This window comes from Sphaerodactylus townsendi, linkage group LG10, assembly GCF_021028975.2.
Source record: "Sphaerodactylus townsendi isolate TG3544 linkage group LG10, MPM_Stown_v2.3, whole genome shotgun sequence".
In the NCBI taxonomy this organism is placed as follows: domain Eukaryota; kingdom Metazoa; phylum Chordata; class Lepidosauria; order Squamata; family Sphaerodactylidae; genus Sphaerodactylus; species Sphaerodactylus townsendi.
This window is the reverse complement of record NC_059434.1, coordinates 5,716,353-5,739,253: the sequence shown is the minus strand read 5'-3', so window position 1 is coordinate 5,739,253 and position 22,901 is coordinate 5,716,353. Positions and strand designations below refer to the sequence as shown.

Here is a 22,901-nt window from a genome sequence, read left to right as displayed (position 1 = left end):
TTAGAAAAAACGGTTGGCTCTGAGGCGTGCATTACTCGGGAGTAAGCTTGGTGGTAGTCGGTGGCTTTGCTTTGAAGCAACCGTGCAACTCTTCCAACGGGTGAATCACGACCCTAGGAGGGTTTACTCAAAAGCAAGCCTTATTGCCAGCAACCGAGCTTACTCCCAGGTAAAGGATCGCGCTTTAGTTCTTCGCATGAAAATTAGTGGGGTTTACCAGCGCTTAGCAGGGTTACCTACACTGCTTCCCCAAATCTAGGTCTTAGGTTTAATGCTAATAATTGAGCCCAACGGCCCAGGCCAGCCTAGATGTGTGTGTGGAGGGGGGACTCTATTTGCTCGTGCCCACAGAGAGGGCTCTGAGTGCCACCTCTGGCACCCGTACCATAGGTTCGCCACCACTGTGTTAGATGCTTGATTGCTTGTGTCTCTTGGCTGCACATGAAGGAAGAAATGCCACCTCTTTAAGTTGGTCCTTTCATCCAAATTGGATAGGGCGGGGGTTGGTTTTAATTGTTTTTAAATGTGATTGCGTCATGCATGCTTTAAATCATTAGTCTTCTTGGTGCCTCTCGGGAGGGGGCAGGAAGGGAGAATATAAATTTTGTAAATAAATATTGGAAACCTCAGGGTACTAATTACGGCTGGTTGTCCCTTGTTCCAGTAGATTGACTACTCACATAGGTGCATATCTTTGCAGCCTATTAAAAAGAAGTGTATCTTCTCTGTTTCTCTTATAGAAGAAAATGCAGAGGAATCCTTGGCTATCAGCATTATTCAGAAAGAGAAGGCTGTGCTTCAGGGTGTGATTCACAACGTTCTCCCACGTGTTGGCACCTCAGTGAAGACGATGGTGTTGGCATACAGCTCAGCTGTGTCCAACAAAATGGTACAGTATATAGAATGAGTGAATTTGGAGTCTGAGCAGTAATATTTAGCACTGTTTCCGCTTTTGTTCAGCTGTTGTCATTTATTTAATGCAGCCTTCTTGAGCGATCCTTCTTATTTATTTACACTATTCTAGGTCAGACAAATCTTAGAGCTTTGTCCCAACTTGGAACACCTTGATCTCACTCAAACTGATATTTCTGACTCTGCATTTGAAAGGTTGGTAACCTTTTGCTTATATTTCTTGCCCAGCTAGAAGTAAAGCCAGTAGCACGTTAATTAGTATTTTAGCACAGCATTACTCTTGTACCACTCTGGTAATGTTTAAAGTTAAGTGACTATAAAAGAGTCCAGCTGCAATAGGGTGTAGAGGGTGTAGGCCGTCCTGCCATTTTCTGTAATGACATGGGTGTTACGCTTTCTTGGAATTACATAGCAGCGAAGTGACTGTTCATGAGTTGATAGCCACACCCTGTGGCATGTGAGTGCTCAGGCTCAGATTCAGAAACTTTGGGGGATTTCATTATTTGTGATAGCATGTACCTAGGACAGGGGTCCCCAAACTTTTTAAACAGGGGGCCAGTTCACTGTCCCTCAGACTGTTGGAGGGCCGGACTAAAATAAACTATGAACAAATTCCTATGCACAAATGATTGTAAAATGTTTGATTTCACCTTTCAGCCTTTCTGTCATGGTCTATTTTTAGAACAGTAACCAAAGTATGTCAAGTACAGGGTGGGCTCCAAATATTGTTGGGGAGGCTGTGGAATACCTTCCCCTGTAAAAAAAGAAGCAGAACTTTCCCAATGAAGCATTCCATCTAACCCAGGATCAGGTATCTTCCTGGGTTCTTTCCTCCCTAGCAGCCATCGAAGCCGATTCGCACAGCCTCGAAGCTGGATGCCAATGGGAGTGAGGGCGGAACAGAACAGCCTGAGAGCAACACATGGGCAGTCGAGGAAGGGAAGGAGGCCCGAGGAGCGAAGGCGCTGCTACATGTAAGGTTTCCAACTCTGGGTCAGAAAATTCATGGAGATTTGGGGGTGCCTTCATGTAACTGCAATCAACAGCCGTTGGAGCCGGTTCCTCCTCTCCCTCGAGCCCCCACTGCACATGAATGGAGCCATCGCCGCCATGCCTGGCGGGCCGGATAAATGCCTTCAGGGGGCCACATTTGGCCCCCGGGCCGTAGTTTGGGGACCCCTGACCTAGGACAAGTATTTGCTGTGAGAGATTATTGAAACATACTTTTATAGGGCAAGGCCTGCGAACCTTGCCTGTGGCTTCTGTTGGACAGTTTAATTTAGGGGTGGCCAATCTATGGTGCTCCAGATGTTCATGGACTACAATTCCCATCAGCCCCTGCCAGCATGGCTGATGAGAATTGTAGTCCATGAACATCTGGAGCACCATAGGTTGGCCACTCCTGGTCTAATTGCACAGTCCAGGTGGACACAAGAAAAAAGCATGTATCTGCCATCCTGATGCTGCAGGTAATCCAAGGCAAAAATGTACTGTGGTCAGCCTCCTGCAGAAATGAAAGAAGCCTGGCAACTTAACACCAGATATAGTTTGCTTTCTCAGTGTGGCTACAACAAAACACAATGACATGCAGAGACTTTTCACTATGACTTTTCGTCCCTCCTTTTGTTTCAGTGTGGTTCACGTACAACTGTTTAAATCTTTATTTTCTGCTTGGGGGTGTTTTGTCTTGGCAGTCTCTGGCTTGTTCATTAAACTTCAGCTTCTTTCTTTTTCACGGTGGTTCTTTAGTTGGAGGAGTTGGGAACATTAACACACTTACCCAGGTTCTCTCAAACTGGCCTCAGATGACTTGATTCTCAAGAAATATTTCCCGTTAAATTCTTAGGAATTACTCTATAACCATTGGAGGTATTTTCCCTAAGTAACTAGTTATGGATCCTGTCCTGATCCTAAAGCCCTGAGGAGAATCCTCCACCAGACAGCTTATTGCTCACATGGCTGTTTCCAAGCTCTATCTGTTAACGTCTCACTCAGTTAAATGTCAGTTCTAAGTGCCACTTTCAGGATTCGGTTCAAACTCCCTGCCAATGAAGGGGGTCCTGTGACCGGGACAACTCTTTAGTGTTCAGCTGTCCATCACAGTCATTCTCTCCATGCATAGCTGCATTTGTAGGTTTTAAGACCCCATTGTCAGAAAAGGACATCAGGGAGGCTGATATTCTTTTTGAATGGGGAAATCTGTGGATCACAGTTCCTGGTTCTTGTCACAGCATTGCATCCCAAGGGGAATACGATTCATTCTACACTAGGGGTGATTCCAATTGGCCGTGCTGGCAGGGGCTGATGGGAATTGTAGTCCATGAACATTTGGAGCACCATAGGTTGACCATCTCTGATTCTACACACACTCTCCTTTCAATCCCATAATGCCAGTTTTTGCCAGGTGGATAGTTTTCACTGATTAAACTACCATTCACACTTAAATGAATCATGACTAGACATGAGGGGCATGGTTCTTGATTCCAAAGTAGTGGAATTTTAGTGTTGCTAAAAGTTAAATTTGGGGGTTGAATAACGATGGATTTGCATATTAATGTTTTGTTTCTGTGCTGTTCGGGTTGAGTAACAGTCAGCACTGGATGTTTTATTTTCCAGTTGGTCTTGGGTTGGCTGTTGTCAGACTCTCCGGCACCTTGATTTGTCTGGGTGCGAAAGAATTACTGATGTGGCCATAGAAAAAATTTCCAGAGCCTTGGGGATTTTATCATCACACAAAGCAGCATCTCAGAAAAGTTGTCGAAATAGGAGTGGGAAAATGCTCTGGAAAAGCAAAGACATCACCTTGCAGGCCAACAAAAAGGACTGCAGCTTGCATGACATCACAAACGAGAATGTGATTAAGGAAGAAGGGAACGAAAGCCATTGGAATGCCCCTTTCAGAACAGACGGCTTTAAGTCCGCCTATATCTGGATGTTAGATGTAGAAGATCTGGCTGACATCGAAGACGCTGCCGAGTGGAAGCCTCGAAGCCTCGAGAGCGTCTGTGTGGTGGAGCCTGCCTCCAGCTTCCCCTGTTCTGCCTCATGTTGTGGCAAAGACATTTTTGGACTAAGGACTAGCATCTGCTGGCGGCAGCACTGCACTTCTGCTGCCTTGACCTACTGCGGCCACACTTTCTATTGCGCTGGGACAGCGCTAAGGACGCTTCAGGCACTCCCAGGCTCCTCTGTGCTGTCCAGACAGACACCAAGGACTAGCAGACAGGCAGAGGAGAAAGACTCGGCATACACTGGGAGTGCAAAATCAGACCAAGAGACGGCACGGATGCTGCAGTTCCTCAGTCTTTCAGGGTGTTATCAGATAACAGACCGTGGCCTCAGGTACGTATCCCCTGTGGAGCTCCGGCGAGAGTCTGTGAGCCCAGGACTTTAAAAAACTTCAGAGCTGCAGTTCATACTGTTCCTTTTGTAATTTAGCCTGAAGCCTCATATTAAACCCCGCTGCAGCAGGCAGTAGCTGGCCGTGCAAATGGGGCAGACAGGTTCCCAAGGGTGCCCTCACCTGTGTTTGTTTTCTACATCCAGGATGTTGGCTCTGGGAGGAGGGCTTCCTCACCTAGAACACCTGAATCTCTCTGGTTGTCTCACTGTAACTGGTGCGGGCCTGCAGGACTTGGTCTCAGCGTGTCCTTCTCTGAATGACGAACACTTTTACTACTGTGACAACATTAATGGTAATGTCTTTTGAACAAAGTGCACTTTTTAATCTCGTCAGGGCCAGTGTTTAACTGTGAGAGTTTTCATTCTTCAGATCCATTTTCCTTGTAGGCTCTCGGGTGTATAATATGGCCTGTTGGTTGCTAAAGCTTAACACTCCGTTAATACACAGAGCCTCCTAAAATATTCTAAGCCCAGTGATTCAGTTTGTTAAAACAGGCTGGATAGATTGTTAAAGTAGCTCCACCTCTCACTTGCCAGTTCTTCTTCCAAGTACTTGATACTTGTAACACTTTTATGAAGATTCATGTTCATTGATAGCTGGATGTCTCATGCAGAGTGTGACTGTGGGAGCAGTTAGATCCTCAGCTTTCAGAAGGACAACCTAGCCAGCCAAATGTGACCTTGGGGGGCAAGAGAGTTAGCCAGTTATTATCTATAGAAAAGGCAAGGCAACAATTCACTTTTTAAATGACTGTGCAGGCGTGCTCGTAAGTCCTCATGGGAGGGAATTGTCGTCCCCTCAACAGCGTGACCCAGTGGAGAAAGGTTTGGAAGGAGAGGGTTTCCTCCCGCTTCAGTGACTTTGAGCTGCAGCTTCCTCAGGAGAGCTGTGCAGGCGCTTGGAAGTCCTCATGGGAATTGTAGTTCCCTGCAGCAACATGACCCGAAGGAGAAAGGCTTAGAAACCAGTGGTTTATGCAGGAGAGACCAGGTAGCTGGATCCTGAAAAAAGAGACAGAAGGTGATGGGGAAGAAAACCTTTTCTCCCCCAAACTATCAGTCGGCTACTTTCAGTCATTCTCCTGCTGGAAACTATACTTCCCAGATGCCCTTGCGAGCCCCAGAGATTCCGCCCACCAGGATTTTCTAGGACATGGGGCAGTGGGGGATGCTAGACTCTCACCATCGGGAGCAAAATGTGCACTATTCGCTGCTTTGTTTTGGCGAGCCAGATGGACAAGAATTCCACAGTTTCCTTCCCTCCTGGTCCTTTTTCTACTTGGGAGCGTTCAGAAGAGACCGATAGTGGGGAAGGTTGTGTTCATTAGCATGTTTTCTAGAGCCTGCTGTGTTTTTTCCCCCACAGTGGACATTATTGCTAGTTAAGAAATAAATCTTCAAGCCTAGTAGCTGACTCTCCTTGAGCAGGAGCTCTGAGATTCTTGGCAGAAGTGCTTTAGGGGGGGAGGAGGGCTGTCAATGCCGAAGCATCACTCCAATTAAATGGTTAGGCTTTCTTTTCCCAGAAGGGAAGCTATGATCTTGCCTTGTTTCACCTTGATCAGTTTTCCCTGATGTCCCCTTCAGGGGTAGCATTGGGGCTAACTCTTAAGTCACGGTGAGGCTTGTGAACACTGACACCTAAGATGGGCTGGCCTATAAAATAGTCTGTAGAGAAGTGTGATATTGAGAAACTTGAATGGCTTGAATTTTCACAGTAGCTGTTTAGCTAAGGTGCTGGCTAGAGCGACGAGAGCCACAGTCTGTTCCTTTGGCTGTTTGTGGTGTCCTGACTTGATCTCTTAGCCATGAACGATCGGTGGATTTTGGTGCCGACGAGGCTCCTGCAACAAACCAAAGAATTCCTTTTTGAAGAACTCTCCCCTTTTCCCTCAGGATGTTTGGTCTGCTTTGGCAGAAGGGACTGATGTAGCCAGGGGTGGCCAACCTATGGCGCTCCAGATGTTCATGGACTACAATTCCCGTCAGCCCCTGCCAGCGTGGCCAATTGGGCTGATGGGAATTGTAGTCCATGAATATCTGGAGCGCCATAGGTTGACCACCCCTGGATGAAGCCATTCCTGTCCTCATTGTCTTAATTACACTGGGCCTCTTTGCCACCAGATTATACTAACACTGGAGAAGAGGGGTAGACTTCATGTTTCAGGGACAATTGTGGAAGTCCTGTTCCATATATGTGTAGGTGACAGAATGTCAGTTATTGAAAATGATGTTGCCTCGGCTAACGCTTGGATAAATTGTAACCGCTTTGCTAGTATTATCTTTGTTAAGAGTGGATTGTGAAGACTTGCTATAAAGGATAGCTGCTTACATAATCTCGCTTCTCCAAATGTAAGTATAGAATGGGGTCACGCCATGGAATCTTGATGCAGGCCTTATTTTGATATCACGTGTCTTTTCGGATGCACCTGTGGGCCTGTTCAGTCGTACTGAGGGACTGTGTGTCCGTGTGTCTGTAAGATTGGCAGCCGTGTCAGGAAAGCCTCCTTCCAGCAAGCTGTCTTGTTCCTCTGTTGTAGAAATATGAGTCTTAAATTAGAAAACAAAACACAAAATAATCAGGGAAGGGAGAACAACCCTCCCCACAACCTTGGGGAAGAAGAAGAAGAAGAGTTTGGATTTATATCCCCCCTTTTTCTCCTGCAGGAGACTCAAAGGGGCTTACAATCTCCTTGCCCTTCCCCCCTCACAACAAACACCCTGTGAGGTGGGTGGGGCTGAGAGCTCCGAGAAGCTGTGACTAGCCCAAGGTCACCCAGCTGGCGTGTGTGGGAGTGGACAGGCTAATCTGAATTCCCCAGATAAGCCTCCACAGCTCAGGCAGCAGAGCGGGGAATCAAACCCGGTTCCTTCAGATTAGATACACGAGCTCTTAACCTCCTACGCCACTGCTGCAAATTGGTTGGTGGCAGTACCTTCCTCCTTTCTGAAAGGGACAGAACCATTTTGGGCATAAAAGCACATTTGTTCCCAGGTGTGTAGAGAAAGATGACTGCAAAACTGAGACTCTCCCGGCTCTGGGCACTAGTAGTAGCTGTCAGAATGGGAGAACCTGCTGAAATCTATTACAGGCCAGGAAGGTTTCCAATACACGGAGTCCTTCACTAAGAGGATAATGTCAGTGAGCGAGAGGTCTTAGGGTAGGGTATATAAAGGTTTGAGGATTAATACCGTACTCCTGGGGGGGATGCTGGGCAATTCAATACTGTCTCCTCTCTTACTGGCCTCTGGTCACAGTGACTAATAGCATCTTATGCTAATACAGAAAAACCAGCACAGCTGCTCAGCTGAGTGGCTTCAAAATAGCCAGCCAGTTATTTTGTCGAGCAGCTGTGTGTGCGCCGTGGCTTTACACAGGGCCGTTCTTCTGAACCATGCAGACGCTCCGCACATTTCTGGCGACCGGAACACAACCTTGTCGGTGGATGTGGTTTTTGCTTTACTGTTTCAGTTGTTTAGAATAGATTGCCATCTTTTCCAATCTTTGCATGTTGTTAATAACAACAACAACAACACTCAGTGTGTTAACTGTACACTTCTACATGTTTAGCAAAAGTTTTTAATTCGAATGCTTTGCTTAGTTAACCTTAAACATGGAGCAAGCAGCTTCTGGTGTGTGACTGTTATATGGAGCGAAGAAGGAGCAGCAGTGGCGTAGGAGGTTAAGAGCTCGTGTATCTAATCTGGAGGAACCGGGTTGATTCCCAGCTCTGCCGCCTGAGCTGTGGAGGCTTGTCTGGGGAATTCAGATTAGCCTGTGCACTCCCACACACGCCAGCTGGGTGACCTTGGGCTAGTCACAGCTTCTGGGAGCTCTCTCAGCCCCACCTACCTCACAGGGTGTTTGTTGTGAGGGGGGAAGGGCAAGGAGATTGTAAGCCCCTTTGAGTCTCCTGTAGGAGAGAAAGGGGGGATATAAATCCAAACTCTTCTTCTTCTTCCAAACTCTAAGCAGGAGTTTAAGGAAACACAGCGGAGCTTGCTGTTAGAATTTCTTTTGAGGCATCTGCTGGCCCCTGGGCAAATAATGAAGCTGATGTGAATGACGACAAGACTTTGTGTCAATCTCCCCCCCCCCCCAATTCTGGGACCCCCAGGATTCTTGTGGGGGAATTGGAATTCTCTTTGGGGGCTGCTGTGCGTTTTCTGGGCTGGGTGGCCATGGTCTGTCATGGAGAGAAACACATCTTACTGTGACATGCCTCTGAAGATGCCACCCATAGATGTGGGCAAAACGTGAACGGAGCTTAAACAACCAGACCACGGCCCCACCGCCTGGAAAACGGCAGCCAGATTACTTTGGCCATAAAAGTTTTCCATGATGCATCTCTCGGAGGGGAGGGGGATGATTTGTCAAAACAACAACAACAATCCACACCTCTTGCACCTGTTGAAATCTAGGGGGGGTCTAAGCCTCTGTCCTTGCTTGGAAGGCTTTTGATTCCTGTCCACCTTTATTTCTCCACATAATGGGGGTAAAGGGACTTGCCTCTTCAGTGGCTACTGCACACAGACTAGTCTTCGCGATCAAGTGGAAGGTCTTCTCTGCAGAAGCGTTGCTGGCCAGCGAGTCAGGCAGTGGCTTTGGGGCTGGGTTTTACCTCAGCTGGATCATGTCCTTCCCGTCCAGCCTTGTCCCTCATCTAGTCCCGCATGATTCAGACCTTTCCCTTGCTTGCTGCTTGCAACTCCTGCAGGTGTTTTCATTAGCAGTTTGAGGAAGTAGTAAATTAGCTTTCCCAAGAGGTAGCATAAGCTGTTGCAAAGCAAGTTTGTTTGTGCTTGGAAGCCCTTTGGCTGTGAAGGCGTGTGCTTTCCTACCTGGAAATCCTGACTAATTTGCATCTCCAAAATTTGACAGCAGTCACCAACTTGATCGGAATGGCCCCTAAGTTTCCGGCTCCCCTGTCAGGATCATTACTTAATAGTTGTGAAAAGGACTTGTTTGTACAGGTATACAATTCATTCTTTTCTAACTCTTTGGGAGTTGGTGGCCCAGACCTTCCATTTAGGCTCTTTGATAATTGGGTTTAAAAAACTTTAGGTTGATTTACAAGCCTGCCTTTTTTCTGTGGTCACTAATCCCCTGCCTCCACTGAGACCTTAGGCACTTGTAGACAACTTTGAAGAGAGCCCAGATCTTCTTGGGTGTGTCTTGTGGTTTGGGGACATCCCTGTTGCCGACCTTCTGCTCTTTCTTTCTCTTTCCAAATGAATGGTGTTGTCAGGAGAAGGTTTTGTTGGGGGAAGGAGGTGGATTTGTAGCTACCTTTACACTGAACTCTGAGAGGAACAGTGAGACCGAGGTTAAGTTGGACTGACAGGCACTTGTAGGCATTTCTGCCTTCAGGACATCACTTTTTCTAGCTGCTTTATGGAAGCTTCAGCTGTTCAATATCTGCTTCCTCCACCTTCTGACAAACACTTCTGTATATGTGGTTGTGTCCCTATGGGATAAAAATAGATTTTTTGGGGGGGAGGGGAGAATTCCATCTACATGTGCCAGTGTAGTGTTCTACAAGTGAAGCTTTTACAGTGATCTCTGAATTTAGTCTCAGCTGAACTGTTTACCAGACTTGCAGGTGCTAGTTCTAGTATTGAAGAAGGTGGTTTCATCTAAGCGGGTCACACGTACAGGGTGTTAAGTGACAACTATTCAGTTCTTGAAAATTACTAAAATATGATCTGATAACAAGAATGAGGAGGGTTAATTTTGGCCAATTCCGCCTGCTTTTAATTCAAGATCAGTTTTGTAAAAGCTGAAATGTTTAAGTTGTATGTTCCTCGGGTGGCATCAAGCCATAACTTCAGCGGTTTTATTTATTTAATGGGCGAATCTAAAATAATACTGGAAAATGGAAGGTAAGTAGTGCTAAGCAGATTTGCACAGTGGGACCCAGTCCTTTTCCAAAGCTGTGGGTTTTTGTTTGAGGCAGAAGTGGAGATCTTTAGGTGCCGACCCAGCCTGTGGATAGCAATGCCAAACGAGCATCAGCTCGTCTCGTTGGTGATCTTCAGTCTTTGGCTGGTGAGCCCTTTGACCTTCTGGATTGTCACTAGAAAAAACATTGAGGTTGGGCCTTGTATGTATCAAAGGGAAAGATGCATTAAAATAGGGGTGGCCAACCTATGGCGCTCCAGATGTTCATGGACTACAGTTCCCAACAGCCCAATTGGCCATGCTGGCAGGGGCTGATGGGAATTGTCATGAAGATCTGGAGTGCCATAAGTTGGCCACCCCTGCATTAAAATGTCACCTTCTGCTGTCCCAGATGAACCCGGTCCCTGTTTCCTCCTTTCACATTTGTTCTGTCTTTATGCAGGTCCTCATGCCGAAACCGCCAGCGGATGCCAGAACTTGCAGTGTGGTTTCAGAGCCTGCTGCCGCTCTGGTGAATGACCTGACTTCTTACCTTTCAGTCTACTTCATTTAGCTCAGCAGGCTTTCTTTCATGCACTTTACTTACAGTCCGTATCTTGTGTTAACAGCCGTTCCCTTTCGGAGTGCGATTGGTAGGTCCTTTTTTGCCCTGCGATTCAGAACCGCCTAAGCAAACTGTGTAGTGTTGTGCCATGCTCGCAGTGCGTCTCACTTTATTTGGAAGGCATTGGGCTTGAGTTTTATGCTGCGAAAACTTACCAAAATTGTTCTGACACTCTTTCCTAATGTTTGGCACTTACATTTTTGATTTATTCTGTGCTAACTCTGTAAGATTCTTTATGCTCACTCTAGAAATCCTACAGTGAATTTGAAATTTTGGGTCACGTTCCCCTTTCAGTAGTGACTTCTTTCCTAACTTTCCAGAGTTGTCCTACTGTACGATTAGGGAGATAATGTCTGTTGTTTGTTTATAGCACTGACTCTGTATTTTTGAGCTTGAAAACCCGTAAATGAAAAATTCCCATCTGCATCAGAGTTGATTAGCATCTGATCTGTTGAAACCCAGCCAGGACTATGCTGTTGGGCCGGTGACTGGTGGCCACCTCACTCTCTGGGCTTTGTGGAATACCTGTTTGTCTGACCGTAGTGGCGCAGCGACCACAACCCCTGCATCTCCTCCTGCCTAATCTCTTTAAAGATGCTGAATTCTGAAAGGGAGTTTCAAAAGTAATTTCTCAGCCATAAGAGCAACTGTTATAAATCAATAAATGCAGCTTTAAGGAACTTGCTAGTGATTTATCTATTTTAATGTAAAGAAAATTCTGTTGTCCTTCAAACGTTTGATTTGGCATGTGAAGCACATTTATTTCCATGTGGGGTTGTGATGTCTTTGTGCGATGTCTTGCTTGGCACAGCGGAAGTTACTCCAGGCTCCAGGTGCATAAAATGGTACTAGCAAACCCTCTTCAAAGAAACTGCCAAGAGATGACATTATCTTCCAAGGAAGACGGAAGACCTTTTGTTTTGGCTGCATGGTACTTGTTTTGGCTTTCCCCCCATTTTCTAAATTTCCCCCCATAAAATTTAAAATCATCACCTTACAATCATTGTGAAACTTGCTTATATTGGTCATCGTCCAATTTTATATCTTAAAACTTAAAAAAAAACCTCTTTGAAATTTAAGCGGAGTAGTTTTTTCTTGTTCACATAGTCCTTACTTTCTTGGATTATCCAAATCATTATATACTTATCCAAGTAGTTGATTTAAGTAGTCCAAAAAGTAGTCCAAAAAACTCTCCATCTTCATTCATATCATGTGGAGAGTCTACCGTGGACCAGAGACGTCAGCTTTGCCATTGTTGAATATTCTGTTAACTTTGTTCATCCATTCCAATTCAATTCAATTCAATAAGCCTTTATTGGCATGTACACGATAGTATAAAAATACAGTTCCAGTTAAAAAGTGAATAGTAAAAAACTTCACGTTTGTCATACATTCAGTTTACAAACTTCTGACAAAAACTTTGCCACTATAAGGCAACAATCAAAATCCTGACAATTTAAAAGCGTAACTACTTTAGCTGATTCAGTATAATCAATCATAGAGTCTATAGCTTGGGATAACAGGCTGGATCGGAGTTCTTGGTATAATAAGCAGTTCAGGAGAATGTGTGGGATGGAATCTAGCTGTCCTATGCTACAGGGACAGAACCTCTTATCGCTTGGAAGACCTTTAAGTCTTCCTCTATGTAGCGGAGATGGCATGATGTTAAACCTAGCCAGCATATAGGCTCTCCTGTGTATGGGATTTATGAGCGCTGTAATATAATAGGCTGGGTATCCCTGCGTGAAAGGAATTGACATATTTGTTGGTGAACAAGATTTATTTGCCAAGCTCTGCAGTTGTTGATAGTCCATTGCTAACAGCTTCTCTTTAATGAGGGCAAAAGTTTCAGTAAAGGTTAGCATATTTGTTCATCCATTCCAAGAGGTCTGAGTTTCCGCTGCATGTAATTTGCTAACTTAAACACTTGAGATTCCCCCCGCCCCAAACACACACTGGGTGGGCAGGCCAGCCACACAACAGCCTCATGGACATGAGTTGCCTCTTTCAATACTTCTGTGGGCAGAAAACTAGCCTGCTATGTAGCAGCTTCCTCTCCTCCCTCACACGGCTGGAATAAAACTGGACTAGATGGGCTTAAGATAAAGCCGGCAGTACCGATCAAACCACGCGGCTTCCGAGGGCTCAGCTGTAAGTTGGAATTGCTGCTGCAGCTCTTCAGGACTGGAGCCAAGCAGGGCTTTTGGGCCAGCCAATAAGCACCGCGCCCCCCCTTCACGAACATCCGCAAGCTGCAGCATTTTCAGTGTTTGAAACCTGTCAGTCATAGCTGGGTTGCAACCCTTGTAGACAAACATTAAGGATACTTAATTGATACGTGTAGTGTTTGTCTTTACGGTATAAAAGTACAAAATTAGAATCTATGACAATGTAAAGGGTACGAGAAACGTTACTGCACAATTCTTAAGAATTCAAACACTAAAAGAAGGTACCGTTTCAGTTATCTGTGGCATTCTTTGATGGGAAGAACTCAAGCACGAGGGTTTGTTTAATCAGCTTCTATCTGTTGCGAACCAAGGAGGCAACATATACCCACACTGATAGAACGCTTTTAGGGTAAGCATGAACATACACGGCTAGTGCAAACTCTATATTTGGAACATCGATGTTGTGGACTCCTGTAGTATAGACGGCTTCGATCAAAGGGCTGATTTCTGAAAATGGCACATGGATAGGAAATCCTGAAACCTGGAAGGAGGAAAAAAAGAAGTAAAGCTGTCAGTCTGTAAAGCAGCGTCACAGCACAACATAGTCAAGTGGATCCTAACCCCCGGATCCAGCTGTACCAGTTGCTTGATTCTCAAATGGGGGTCTTGAGAGTTAGCCTTGAAAGTGTTTTGCTTTCTCCACGTCTGCAATTTGCTCCTAGAATTATAAAGTACTGCAGTACTTTTTTGGGACAGCTGCTAACAATCGTGCCAGATCTCCTCATGAAAATCACTGATGGTATAAGACTTGTTGGATGTCAGCTGTGATGATCTTGTCATAGTCCCAGTAATTCTATTTTTTTTTCATATTATTCCTTACTTTCATTACCTTCCTTCATGGAGTAAGCTCTTTGGATCCGTTTAATTCAGACTGGCAGCAAATCACCCACCTGCTCCCTCCCAAACTGAACACTTCCCATTGGCTGCTTCTCCCAGAAGTGGACAATTCCTCACTCCCAATTAAAGGGGCACTGCCATGTTTTTTAGAACTGCAGAAAATAGGTACCTCTTATGGAGCCATAAGAGGGAGGGGCCATTTTTGCATGGGAGCAGCTATCCAGGAGTTGCAAGTACAGATGCTTCCAACCCAAATAGACTTTTCGGGGTCACCTGAGCTAATGTCGTTCAGGCCTTATGTTTGGATTCTGCTTTATTCCTTGCTTCACCGGCCCCCTTCTGCTTTCATTGGATCTCCTGATGCATCGATTTCCCAATAAAAGTTTTTCTCTTCCCTGGAACGAGAGTCTGCTGCTTCTGTTTTTTCTGAGCATGTTGGTATAACTCAAGCACCAGTCTATGCACACAGATTTATAGAGACATTTTGCAGTCTTCTGGCCAAAAACCACAGGATAAAGGCCACTAACATGAAGGGGGCAGAAGCTAGCCAAGGAAAGCAGGGGGTGTGGGATGTTCTCCCATCTCTCTAGCAACAAACAGCATGGGTTGTACTTGGGTCTCTGGAATGTCAGTAACCAGACAATGGGTTGGAGCCAATAGGTCTGTTCCATTAGCCATGGTAAGATCACTTCCCCTTGGTCCACTAGGAAGCCATGTTAACCACCAGTTAGAAGAAGAAGAAGAGTTTGGATTTATATCCCCCCTTTCTCTCCTGCAGAAGACTCAAAGGGGCTTACAATCTCCTTGCCCTTCCCCCCTCACAACAAACACCCTGTGAGGTGGGTGGGGCTGAGAGCTCCGAAGAACTGTGACTAGCCCAAGGTCACCCAGCTGGCATGTGTGGGAGTGCCCAGGCTAATCTGAATTCCCCAGATAAGCCTCCACAGCTCAGGCGGCAGAGCGGGGAATCAAACCCGGTTCCTCCAGATTAGATACACGAGTTCTTAACCTCCTACGCCACTGCTGCTCCCTTATTTTTTGCTTAGCCATGCAAGAGAAGGAATGTTTAAGAGGAACCCATGACCCCTCTGCCAACTGAATTATGTAAGTTCCATTAGACCTTCTGGATTTATGAACTTGGTACGTTACCCTGTAGTCTCCCAGCTGTTTTTGTAATTCCGCCTGATGGTCATCTTCTATATCTTTGCCCCGATTCTCTTCCAGCAGGGGCAAGAAATGCCGAAGGGCTGAGGTGCAATATCTGTTCCACCGTGTCAGGTGTCTGGGTCTCCAGTCCATGATCTTTTCTTTCAAAATCTTCTCAAGTCTGTTTTTTAAACAATATAAAGCAAATCTCAGATTTGTACTGTCGAAGGCTTTCATGGCCGGAATCACTGGGGTGCTGTGTGGTTTCCGGGCTGTACGGCTGTACATCTCTCCTGACGTTTCGCCTGCATCTGTGGCTGGCATCTTCAGATCTATCAGATCCTCTGAAGATGCCAGCCACAGATGCAGGCGAAACGTCAGGACAGAATGCTGCTAGAACACGGCCATACAGCCCGGAAGCCACACAGCACCCCAAATCTCAGATTCACAGTGATGCAGGCGCCTTTTGCATCTCTGGGCAATTTAGCAAGACCGGCTTTTTGTCGGTTCAGCAGGACTTCAAATTCTAAGAGGGCACCAGAGGACTAGAATTCCACACCACCTCCTTTCAAAAACAACGAATGGCATCTCTTTAGTCCTCCACTGCTTGCTCCATAGCAGTTCTTACAAACTGCAGATGGGACAAACTTTTTTTCTGGTTTACAAAGCTAGATGTTGTGTGCAGTTAACAGATCTGCTACAGAAAAATTCCTTGCACACGCACACGCAAAAGACGGGTTCTAAATGCCAGGAATTATTGTGTGTAAAGGAAGACAATAATATAAACGCCACTTATTATTTTAAGAACCAAGCTGTGCTGTTTAATTTTTTTTTAAACCCTCAAAAAGTGTGGAATATGAGACAACACACTGAAAAGTAAGTTATATGAACACTTGCAATTCTTTTTTTAGAAAGGTAGCTGAGGAGATTGCTATCGGAATGAATTGAGAAGAGCTGTATAGGCCTGTATTTATTGGCTGGCTGCAACATACCCTCTTATTCTTCCCCGCTGCTGTGCGGAAGTTCCAACTCTGCGTGGAACTGGGCTGCCCGGGAGAGCTCACCCTGCTGACCGGCCCCTCATTCATGCAACACTAATACAGTGACCACGCGGCTGCGCAGCTTACAGGGAATGCTGGCTGGCAGATCTAATGTCCAGCCAAACAGTAAGCATAGCATAAGCATTTTATTGTCATTGTGCACGCCCAACAAATTTTACAGCAGCTTTCCTCGATGCACACCATTTCAGACTCATACCCCATCCTCACTTTCCCCTTCCTCCACCCATCCCTACACAGCCCCAAACACATCAACACGAAGCCGCGGAGTTTAGCATAGCCACACCTCTAGAGTAGAAGCTGTCTCTAAGCCTCTTTGTCCTAGTTTTGATAGACCTGTATCGTCTGCCGGATGGTAACAGTTCAAAAAGAGGGTGTGCCGGATGAGACAGGTCTCTCAGAATATTTTGGGCTTTCTTTAGGCTTCGGGAATTATAGAGTTCTTCCAAGGAGGGGAGAGGGCAGCCGATAATCCTCTGTGCAGTAGTGATCACCCTTTGGAGCTCCTTCCTATCTGCCACTGTGCAACTGGAGAACCATACACAGATGCAGCAGGTTAAGACACTCTATAGCACAGCGATAAAAGGACACCAGGAGTTTTCCATTCAGTTGTTGTTTCCTTAGAAGTCTCAGATAGTACAGTCTTTGCTGGGCCTTCTTAACCACCGTGGCAGTCTGTACGCCCCAGGTCAAGTCCTCTTTAATCATAACGCCCTGACAACTAATACTGACTAGTACTGACAACTAATAGATGCAATGCAAATACGTTAGACAAAGTTACCTGCCCTGCAGTTCTAGTGCTGCTGCCTCGTCCGCACGCGGGTAAAACAGAGCTTCAGGCTAGTGAAATAAGAACGAATTAGTTGCCGCTTGGTGTTTCAGAAGGTGTAATATATAGGAACCTTTTTTGCAGGCGGTTATCTAAAATATTTTAACTCACTTTCTGTTTTTAAAAAAAGGCTTTAGAAAGGAACACTTCGAATATCCAGCATTGCAAACAATTTAGAAACAACAGCAGGTGGCAAAGAATCCCAGCCAGATAATCAGAATATCAGAGATGAGGAAGCGGGGGGGGGGGGACTTCACCAAGTCAACAAAATGCTTCAGGAAATTGTATTTTCATCTACGGCTCAAAACGGGTGTCAAACATGCGGTGCACGGGCCAGATCCAGTATTAGGAGAGAGCTTCACAGGCCGAAGACCCACGGAGGCAATCTCCCCCACCTCTGATCAGGAGTGGGGGGGGGAGGTCTTCTCAGTAGGCCTGTGTGCCTCATAAGCCCTCTCAAGGCAGCCACCCCACTCAGCTGTGGGCTCACCCCCCCCCCCCGTGCTGTTCAGTGCATTTCAATGGCATCATACATCTGTCCTGTAATTCTATCACTTAAGAAGGTCAAGCAATTTAAAATACAAAGGAAATATTATTTCTGTACTGAAGGCTAAATGTGCTAATACCTGCACACTGGAGAGACCAGGAAATGGCAAACTTCTTGAAAAGAAAGGTTTCCATAATTTGGGTTTGTGGACATCAAAATTTATCCTCAGTGGGGAGTCGTATTGCTGAATATTGAACCAAACCTAAGAGTGAATAATGGTTTGTTACTTAAGCATAATCACAAAATCAGTAACACAGATATATAGACAGACACTGGATCCAGAGGAGGTCAGCTGTGATGTATTAGAGCAGGGGTGGCTCTCCAGATGTTCATGGACTACAATTCCCATCAGCCCCTGCCAGCAATTGGCCGTGCTGGCAGCTGCTGATGGGAACTGTAGTCCATGAACATCTGGAGAGCCAGTTTGCAGGCCCCTGCATTAGAGCAATGGTTGATAAAAGTCCAGCATCCTTTCTTACACAAAGGCCAACCAGATGTTACTGATAAAATCAACCAGAATGTCACAGAAGCAAATGTCACACCCCTGTTTCTGCCCACACATCTCTGATACACAGTTACTGTTTATGAATGGAGGTTCCATTTAGTTACTATGGCCAACAGAATGTCAGGGAGATGCTATCTGAGTAATTGAGATACATTCCCAGAACTGTGCAACTGCTTAAAATAACAAATTGTTGCTGCTAGGAAGATATATGTAACCAGCCTGCTATATGTACCCGCTGCCACCTATGCATTCTTTCCTTGATCTTTACTTTAAGGCTTCACATGCTTGGTAGATAACTAGGCTTCCCTGGGTACTCCTGTCCCATGGTAACTGTGTTACATCAGTTATCTCGTAGGACAGGAAGCCAGGAGGCTTCCTCTTGCTATCTGCTGCCAACCTTGGGGTGCCTATCTCCAAAGATTGTTTTTCACAAAGTCTTGGGAAAACGGGAGGGGGGTTCTCTATGGGGGATAAAAGGGACTGTGAACGCCGGCTTCGTCAGAACTGGCATTGCCAAGTGTGGTGCTTTGATGCCTATTCCATAAACGCTGTTGATTAATACTTCAGAGTCTGTTTATTGGGTTAAGGCTCCGAGACCTGACCCAGCAGAGGTTTCCCATGCATTTGTCTAATTTCCTTTCAAAGCAACTTTAACGGGTGGCAGCAAATTCCACCAATTACTTGTTGACTGAAGAAGCGCTTCCTTTTGTTCGCTATTCTTTGGATTATCTGGCCATGCTACCATCTAAAGAGACTTTCCAACTTCTGAAGAGAAGGCTGTTTGACCAGGAACATCAGATCCTACTCGAAAAGGCTTCCAGGACTTGTTCTCCTTTAGCTCTAGGTATCACCTACATTGGTAGCCAAGGGGAATATCAATACCTGCACCAAGATAACCGTGCCAAGGCTCCATTAAGAGCAATGATGTTGGCCCGTAGCAATGCCCTTCCATCAGCCACATTTATCAACAGGGAAATTCGCTTACAAAACCCTTACACTTAAAGGCTATGCATATGCGGGGGCTTGCATGGTGACTCTATAGACCATATTTTACTTTATTGTCCACTCTACACAGTACTCAGAGTCAAATACTTGTCACCCCTGCTACTCAAAAAAGAGTATGCATCTGACTTGCAAAAGATTACCTTTCTGTTGGACAGCCCCAGTAGTGATGCAAATGGTGCAGTCACCAAATTTTTGTATATAAAACAGCGCTTTAGGAGCAAATCCTGAACATCAACCTTCTCTACCTGTACATTTATTTTAGTTTCCCTCTACTTGGTTAAGTGGATCTGTGTATATAATGTTGTTATGCCAATAAAGGTTCTTTGTTTGTTGTTGTTCGCGTTGAATGTCCTGCCCATCAACCCTGCCGGGTGCCCCCAAGTTCTAGTATTATGGGAGAGGGAGACAAGGGTCTCTCCACTTTCTCTATGCAGGATTTTAAGAAACGTTTACCATCTTTCCCCTTAATGGTCTTTTCTCTGATGTATAAAGGTTAAAACTTATCCTTGTAAAGAAGCTGCTCCAATCCCTTGATCATTTTCTTTGCCCTTCTATCCTGGGAAAGGCCTGAGAGCTGGCACAGTAATTACCAGTGAAAAAATAAAATTCTGGGCTAGGTGGCAGAGCTATCAAACATCGCCCCGCCCCACCCCACAACAGATTCCACGGGGGCCCCCTCTCATTCTATTCTTGAGACCAGCCAAGCTTCATTCTGAGATCCCTTCCTATGATCACAGGACAGAGAAAGCAACAAGGATGTAAAATACTTACATTGTCCCCAGAAATTAAACACCCTACATTCTGCAGCGGACAGAAGGTATCGTACTGCCCATAAGAACAGCCACTCCTGGGATTCCAGATGACATACTGGTTTTGTTCCCAGGTTAGCACATATGCTGTTACTCCCTGAGAAGAAAAATAAAATAAAGTTTCCCTTTAAAATTTATTTATTGATTAGAGTTCTATGCTGCCTTTCCCCTTTTGGGCTCTGCGTGATTAAATCCTGAACAAAGTACTATAAATACTTCATTTTAAAAATTTAAAACAATATTAAAAATCTAATACAGATGATGAAGAAGAAGAGTTTGGATTTATACCCTGCCTTTCTCTCCTGTAAGGAGTCTCAAGGCGGTTTACAAACTCCTTTTCCCTTCCTCTCCCCACAACAGACACCTTGTGAGGTAGGTGGAACTGAGAGAATTTTGAAGAACTGTGACTGGCCCAAGGTCACCCAGCAGCCTTCATGAAGGGGAGGGGGGAAACAAATCCAGGAGCAGCAGTGGCATAGGAGGTTAAGAGCTCGTGTATCTAATCTGGAGGAACCAGGTTTGATTCCCAGCTCTGCCGCCTGAGCTGTGGAGGCTTATCTGGGGAATTCAGATTAGCCTGTCCACTCCCACACACGCCAGCTGGGTGACCTTGGGCTAGTCACAGCTTCTCGGAGCTCTCTCAGCCCCACCCACCTCACAGGGTGTTTGTTGTGAGGGGGGAAGGGCAAGGAGATTGTCAGCCCCTTTGAGTCTCCTGCAGGAGAGAAAGGGGGGATATAAATCCAAACTCTTCTTCAGTTCGCCAGATAAGAGTGTGCCACACATGTGGAGGAGTAGGGAATGAAACCTGGTTCACCAGATTAAAGTCCACCTGCGCTTAACCACGACACCATGCTGGTTCTCAATGGTGAATAAAGATGGCAATTAAAATTTCAATATGGCTGTGGTGAAAATGATAGGGGAGGGGGGGGCAGTTATACAGCAGAATGGATTTAATTTTACATACGAGTGTTATTGGCATTTAGCCCACCCATGCCGCCCTGCCCCTCCCTGGCCAAATGGTTGGGGATACTCTTCCCATACAGTTGTAGCATAGAACATACGAAGATCCCTGCTGTGAAGACCAGTGAAGGCCCATCTCCCCCAGCCTCCTGCTTCACACAGGGGCCAACCAGTTTCTCTGGAAGTCCAACCACAGGGCATAGGCCAGTGATGGCGAACCTTTTCGAGACCGAGTGCCCAAACTGCAACCCAAAATCCACTTATTTATCGCAAAGTGCCAACCGGCAATTTAACCTGAATTAGTTTAGAAAAAAAAGGTTTCAGTTTAGAAAAAATGGTTGGCTCTGAGGCGTGCTTTACTCAGGAGTAAGCTTGGTGGTAGTTGTTGGCTGTGCTTTGAAGCAACCATGCAACTCTTTGAGCGGGTGAATCACAACCCTAGGGGGTTTACTCAGAAGCAAGCCCCATTGCCAGCAACCAAACTTACTCCCAGGTAAAGAATCACGCTTTTGTTCTTTGCATGAAAATCTGTGGGGTTTAACAGCACTTAACACTGCTTCCCCAAAACTAGGTCTTAGGTTTAAAGCTAATAATCAAACCCAGCGGCCCAGGCCAGCCTAGATGTGTGTGTGTGGGGGGGGCGATTCCCCCCCCACATGATGGTATTTGTCGCGTGCCCACGGAGGGCTCCTGAGTGTCACCTCAGGCGCCGATGCCATGGAGTTAATACATCGCACATAGGGGCTGAAGCTTTTGCCCCCCCCCCCCCCACCTCATAAAACTAGCAGCATTCATTTCATTGCTGCCCAACCAAAGAGCATGATGATGGAACTGGCGATAGGCATCCAAAGGGAAATCTGGTTTGGCAGCATGCAGAGGAATCTGCCTCGGATGGTGCCAACGCGATGATGTCACCTGGCAATTTTTCCAGGGAGGGCCCTTTCATTTAAAGCCCAAATGCTCACAGGAGTCCTGAAAGCAGAGTTCCTCTTGCATCACTCCTTATTATAAACATTTGCCAGCCAGATGAAATCTGGGCGGCTGTCTGGCACGCCGTTTCGTCAGAGCGTCCTCTCTGGCACGCGGATGTTTGTTTAAAGGAAAACAAGAAGCAGCTTACCTCCGGAATGGCGTTTCCAATTAGGAGCCAGGACTTTTTGCCAAGAGCAAGAAAATAATTACACAACAGCACAGCATGTTCTTCTTCATCTCCGGCCAGAAGATCAAGGAACTGCTAATGAATGGAATCAGGCAAGTTGATTACCAGCACAGTTCATGGCTCACCACGATCTACATGATGGAGGAGCCTTTGCCAAGGAGCACAGTTTTGGAAAGGCCCGTCCACTCTGCTCAGGCATCGCAAAAAGCCGCAGTGTGAAGAGTGCAAATGACAAACTGAACGGATTAAGCCACAGCTTGCAAACAGCTGAGAAACTCGGAAACCTGGTTTGAAGTGAAGTCCAAACAAACGTCTTCCAAGCATTCCCAAAGCAGCCGTGGCGAGCGGTTCCACACTCACCCTCCCATGTGTAATGGAGGAATAATAATATGAACATCATGGAAGAAACTATGAAAATGAACAGAATTTGGCTGCCAGTTTTGAAAAACTCTAGAATCAGGACAGTGACTGATCAGCTCCACACAAACACAGGACAACTATAGACTATAGCATTCAAAGGGAACAAAGACCAGGATACTTCTATTCAGATCCATTCACCTATTGACCTTGCTATCTGCATTGTTACTCCCAGGCTACAGACTTCTTTGTGACTCACATGCCAGGCTGCTCTATTCAGATGGCCTCACCTTTTGACCTCACAGTATATATACTCCACTTGCTTTCCATTCCTACCACCAGATCCTCTGAAGATGCCAGCCACAGATGCAGGCGAAATGTCAGGAGAGAATGCTGCTAGAACACGGCCAGACAGCCCGGAAACCACACAGCACCCCCAACATGAACATACCCTGTGGCACAGGAGCATAGATGCAATGGGGACACCCGAGGCGGCTTGTCCCGGGCGCTGCCATTGCAGTCACGTGGGGAGGCGGGGCCAGGGGTTTTGGGGGGGGTGGGGGCGGGCGTGTCGGGGGCGGGCGCACGTGGGCAGTTCATGCCCCGGCCGCAGTTTTCCCTCACTGCTGTATGCCCAA

General features: G+C 46.1%; 2 protein-coding genes across 2 annotated transcripts in view; one reads left to right on the top strand and one right to left on the bottom strand.

Moving 5' to 3' along the window:
* FBXL5 (F-box and leucine rich repeat protein 5) overlaps window positions 1-11,500 on the top strand; it is a 37,071-nt gene extending 25,571 nt beyond the window's left edge. Inside the window, exons 7-11 of the mRNA XM_048509242.1 lie at window positions 741-889; window positions 1,025-1,107; window positions 3,529-4,254; window positions 4,459-4,607; window positions 10,659-11,500. Of these exons, the coding sequence (XP_048365199.1) occupies window positions 741-889; window positions 1,025-1,107; window positions 3,529-4,254; window positions 4,459-4,607; window positions 10,659-10,735 (1,184 nt within the window). The 3' untranslated portion in view covers window positions 10,736-11,500. The remainder of the gene's footprint in view (window positions 1-740; window positions 890-1,024; window positions 1,108-3,528; window positions 4,255-4,458; window positions 4,608-10,658) is intronic.
* A 1,651-nt stretch (window positions 11,501-13,151) lies between these two features.
* The window catches only part of CC2D2A (coiled-coil and C2 domain containing 2A), a 92,220-nt gene continuing 82,470 nt past the window's right edge, over window positions 13,152-22,901 (bottom strand). Inside the window, exons 22-23 of the mRNA XM_048509582.1 lie at window positions 15,035-15,187; window positions 13,152-13,529 (exon numbers count right to left, since the gene is read on the bottom strand). Of these exons, the coding sequence (XP_048365539.1) occupies window positions 13,341-13,529; window positions 15,035-15,187 (342 nt within the window). The 3' untranslated portion in view covers window positions 13,152-13,340. The remainder of the gene's footprint in view (window positions 13,530-15,034; window positions 15,188-22,901) is intronic.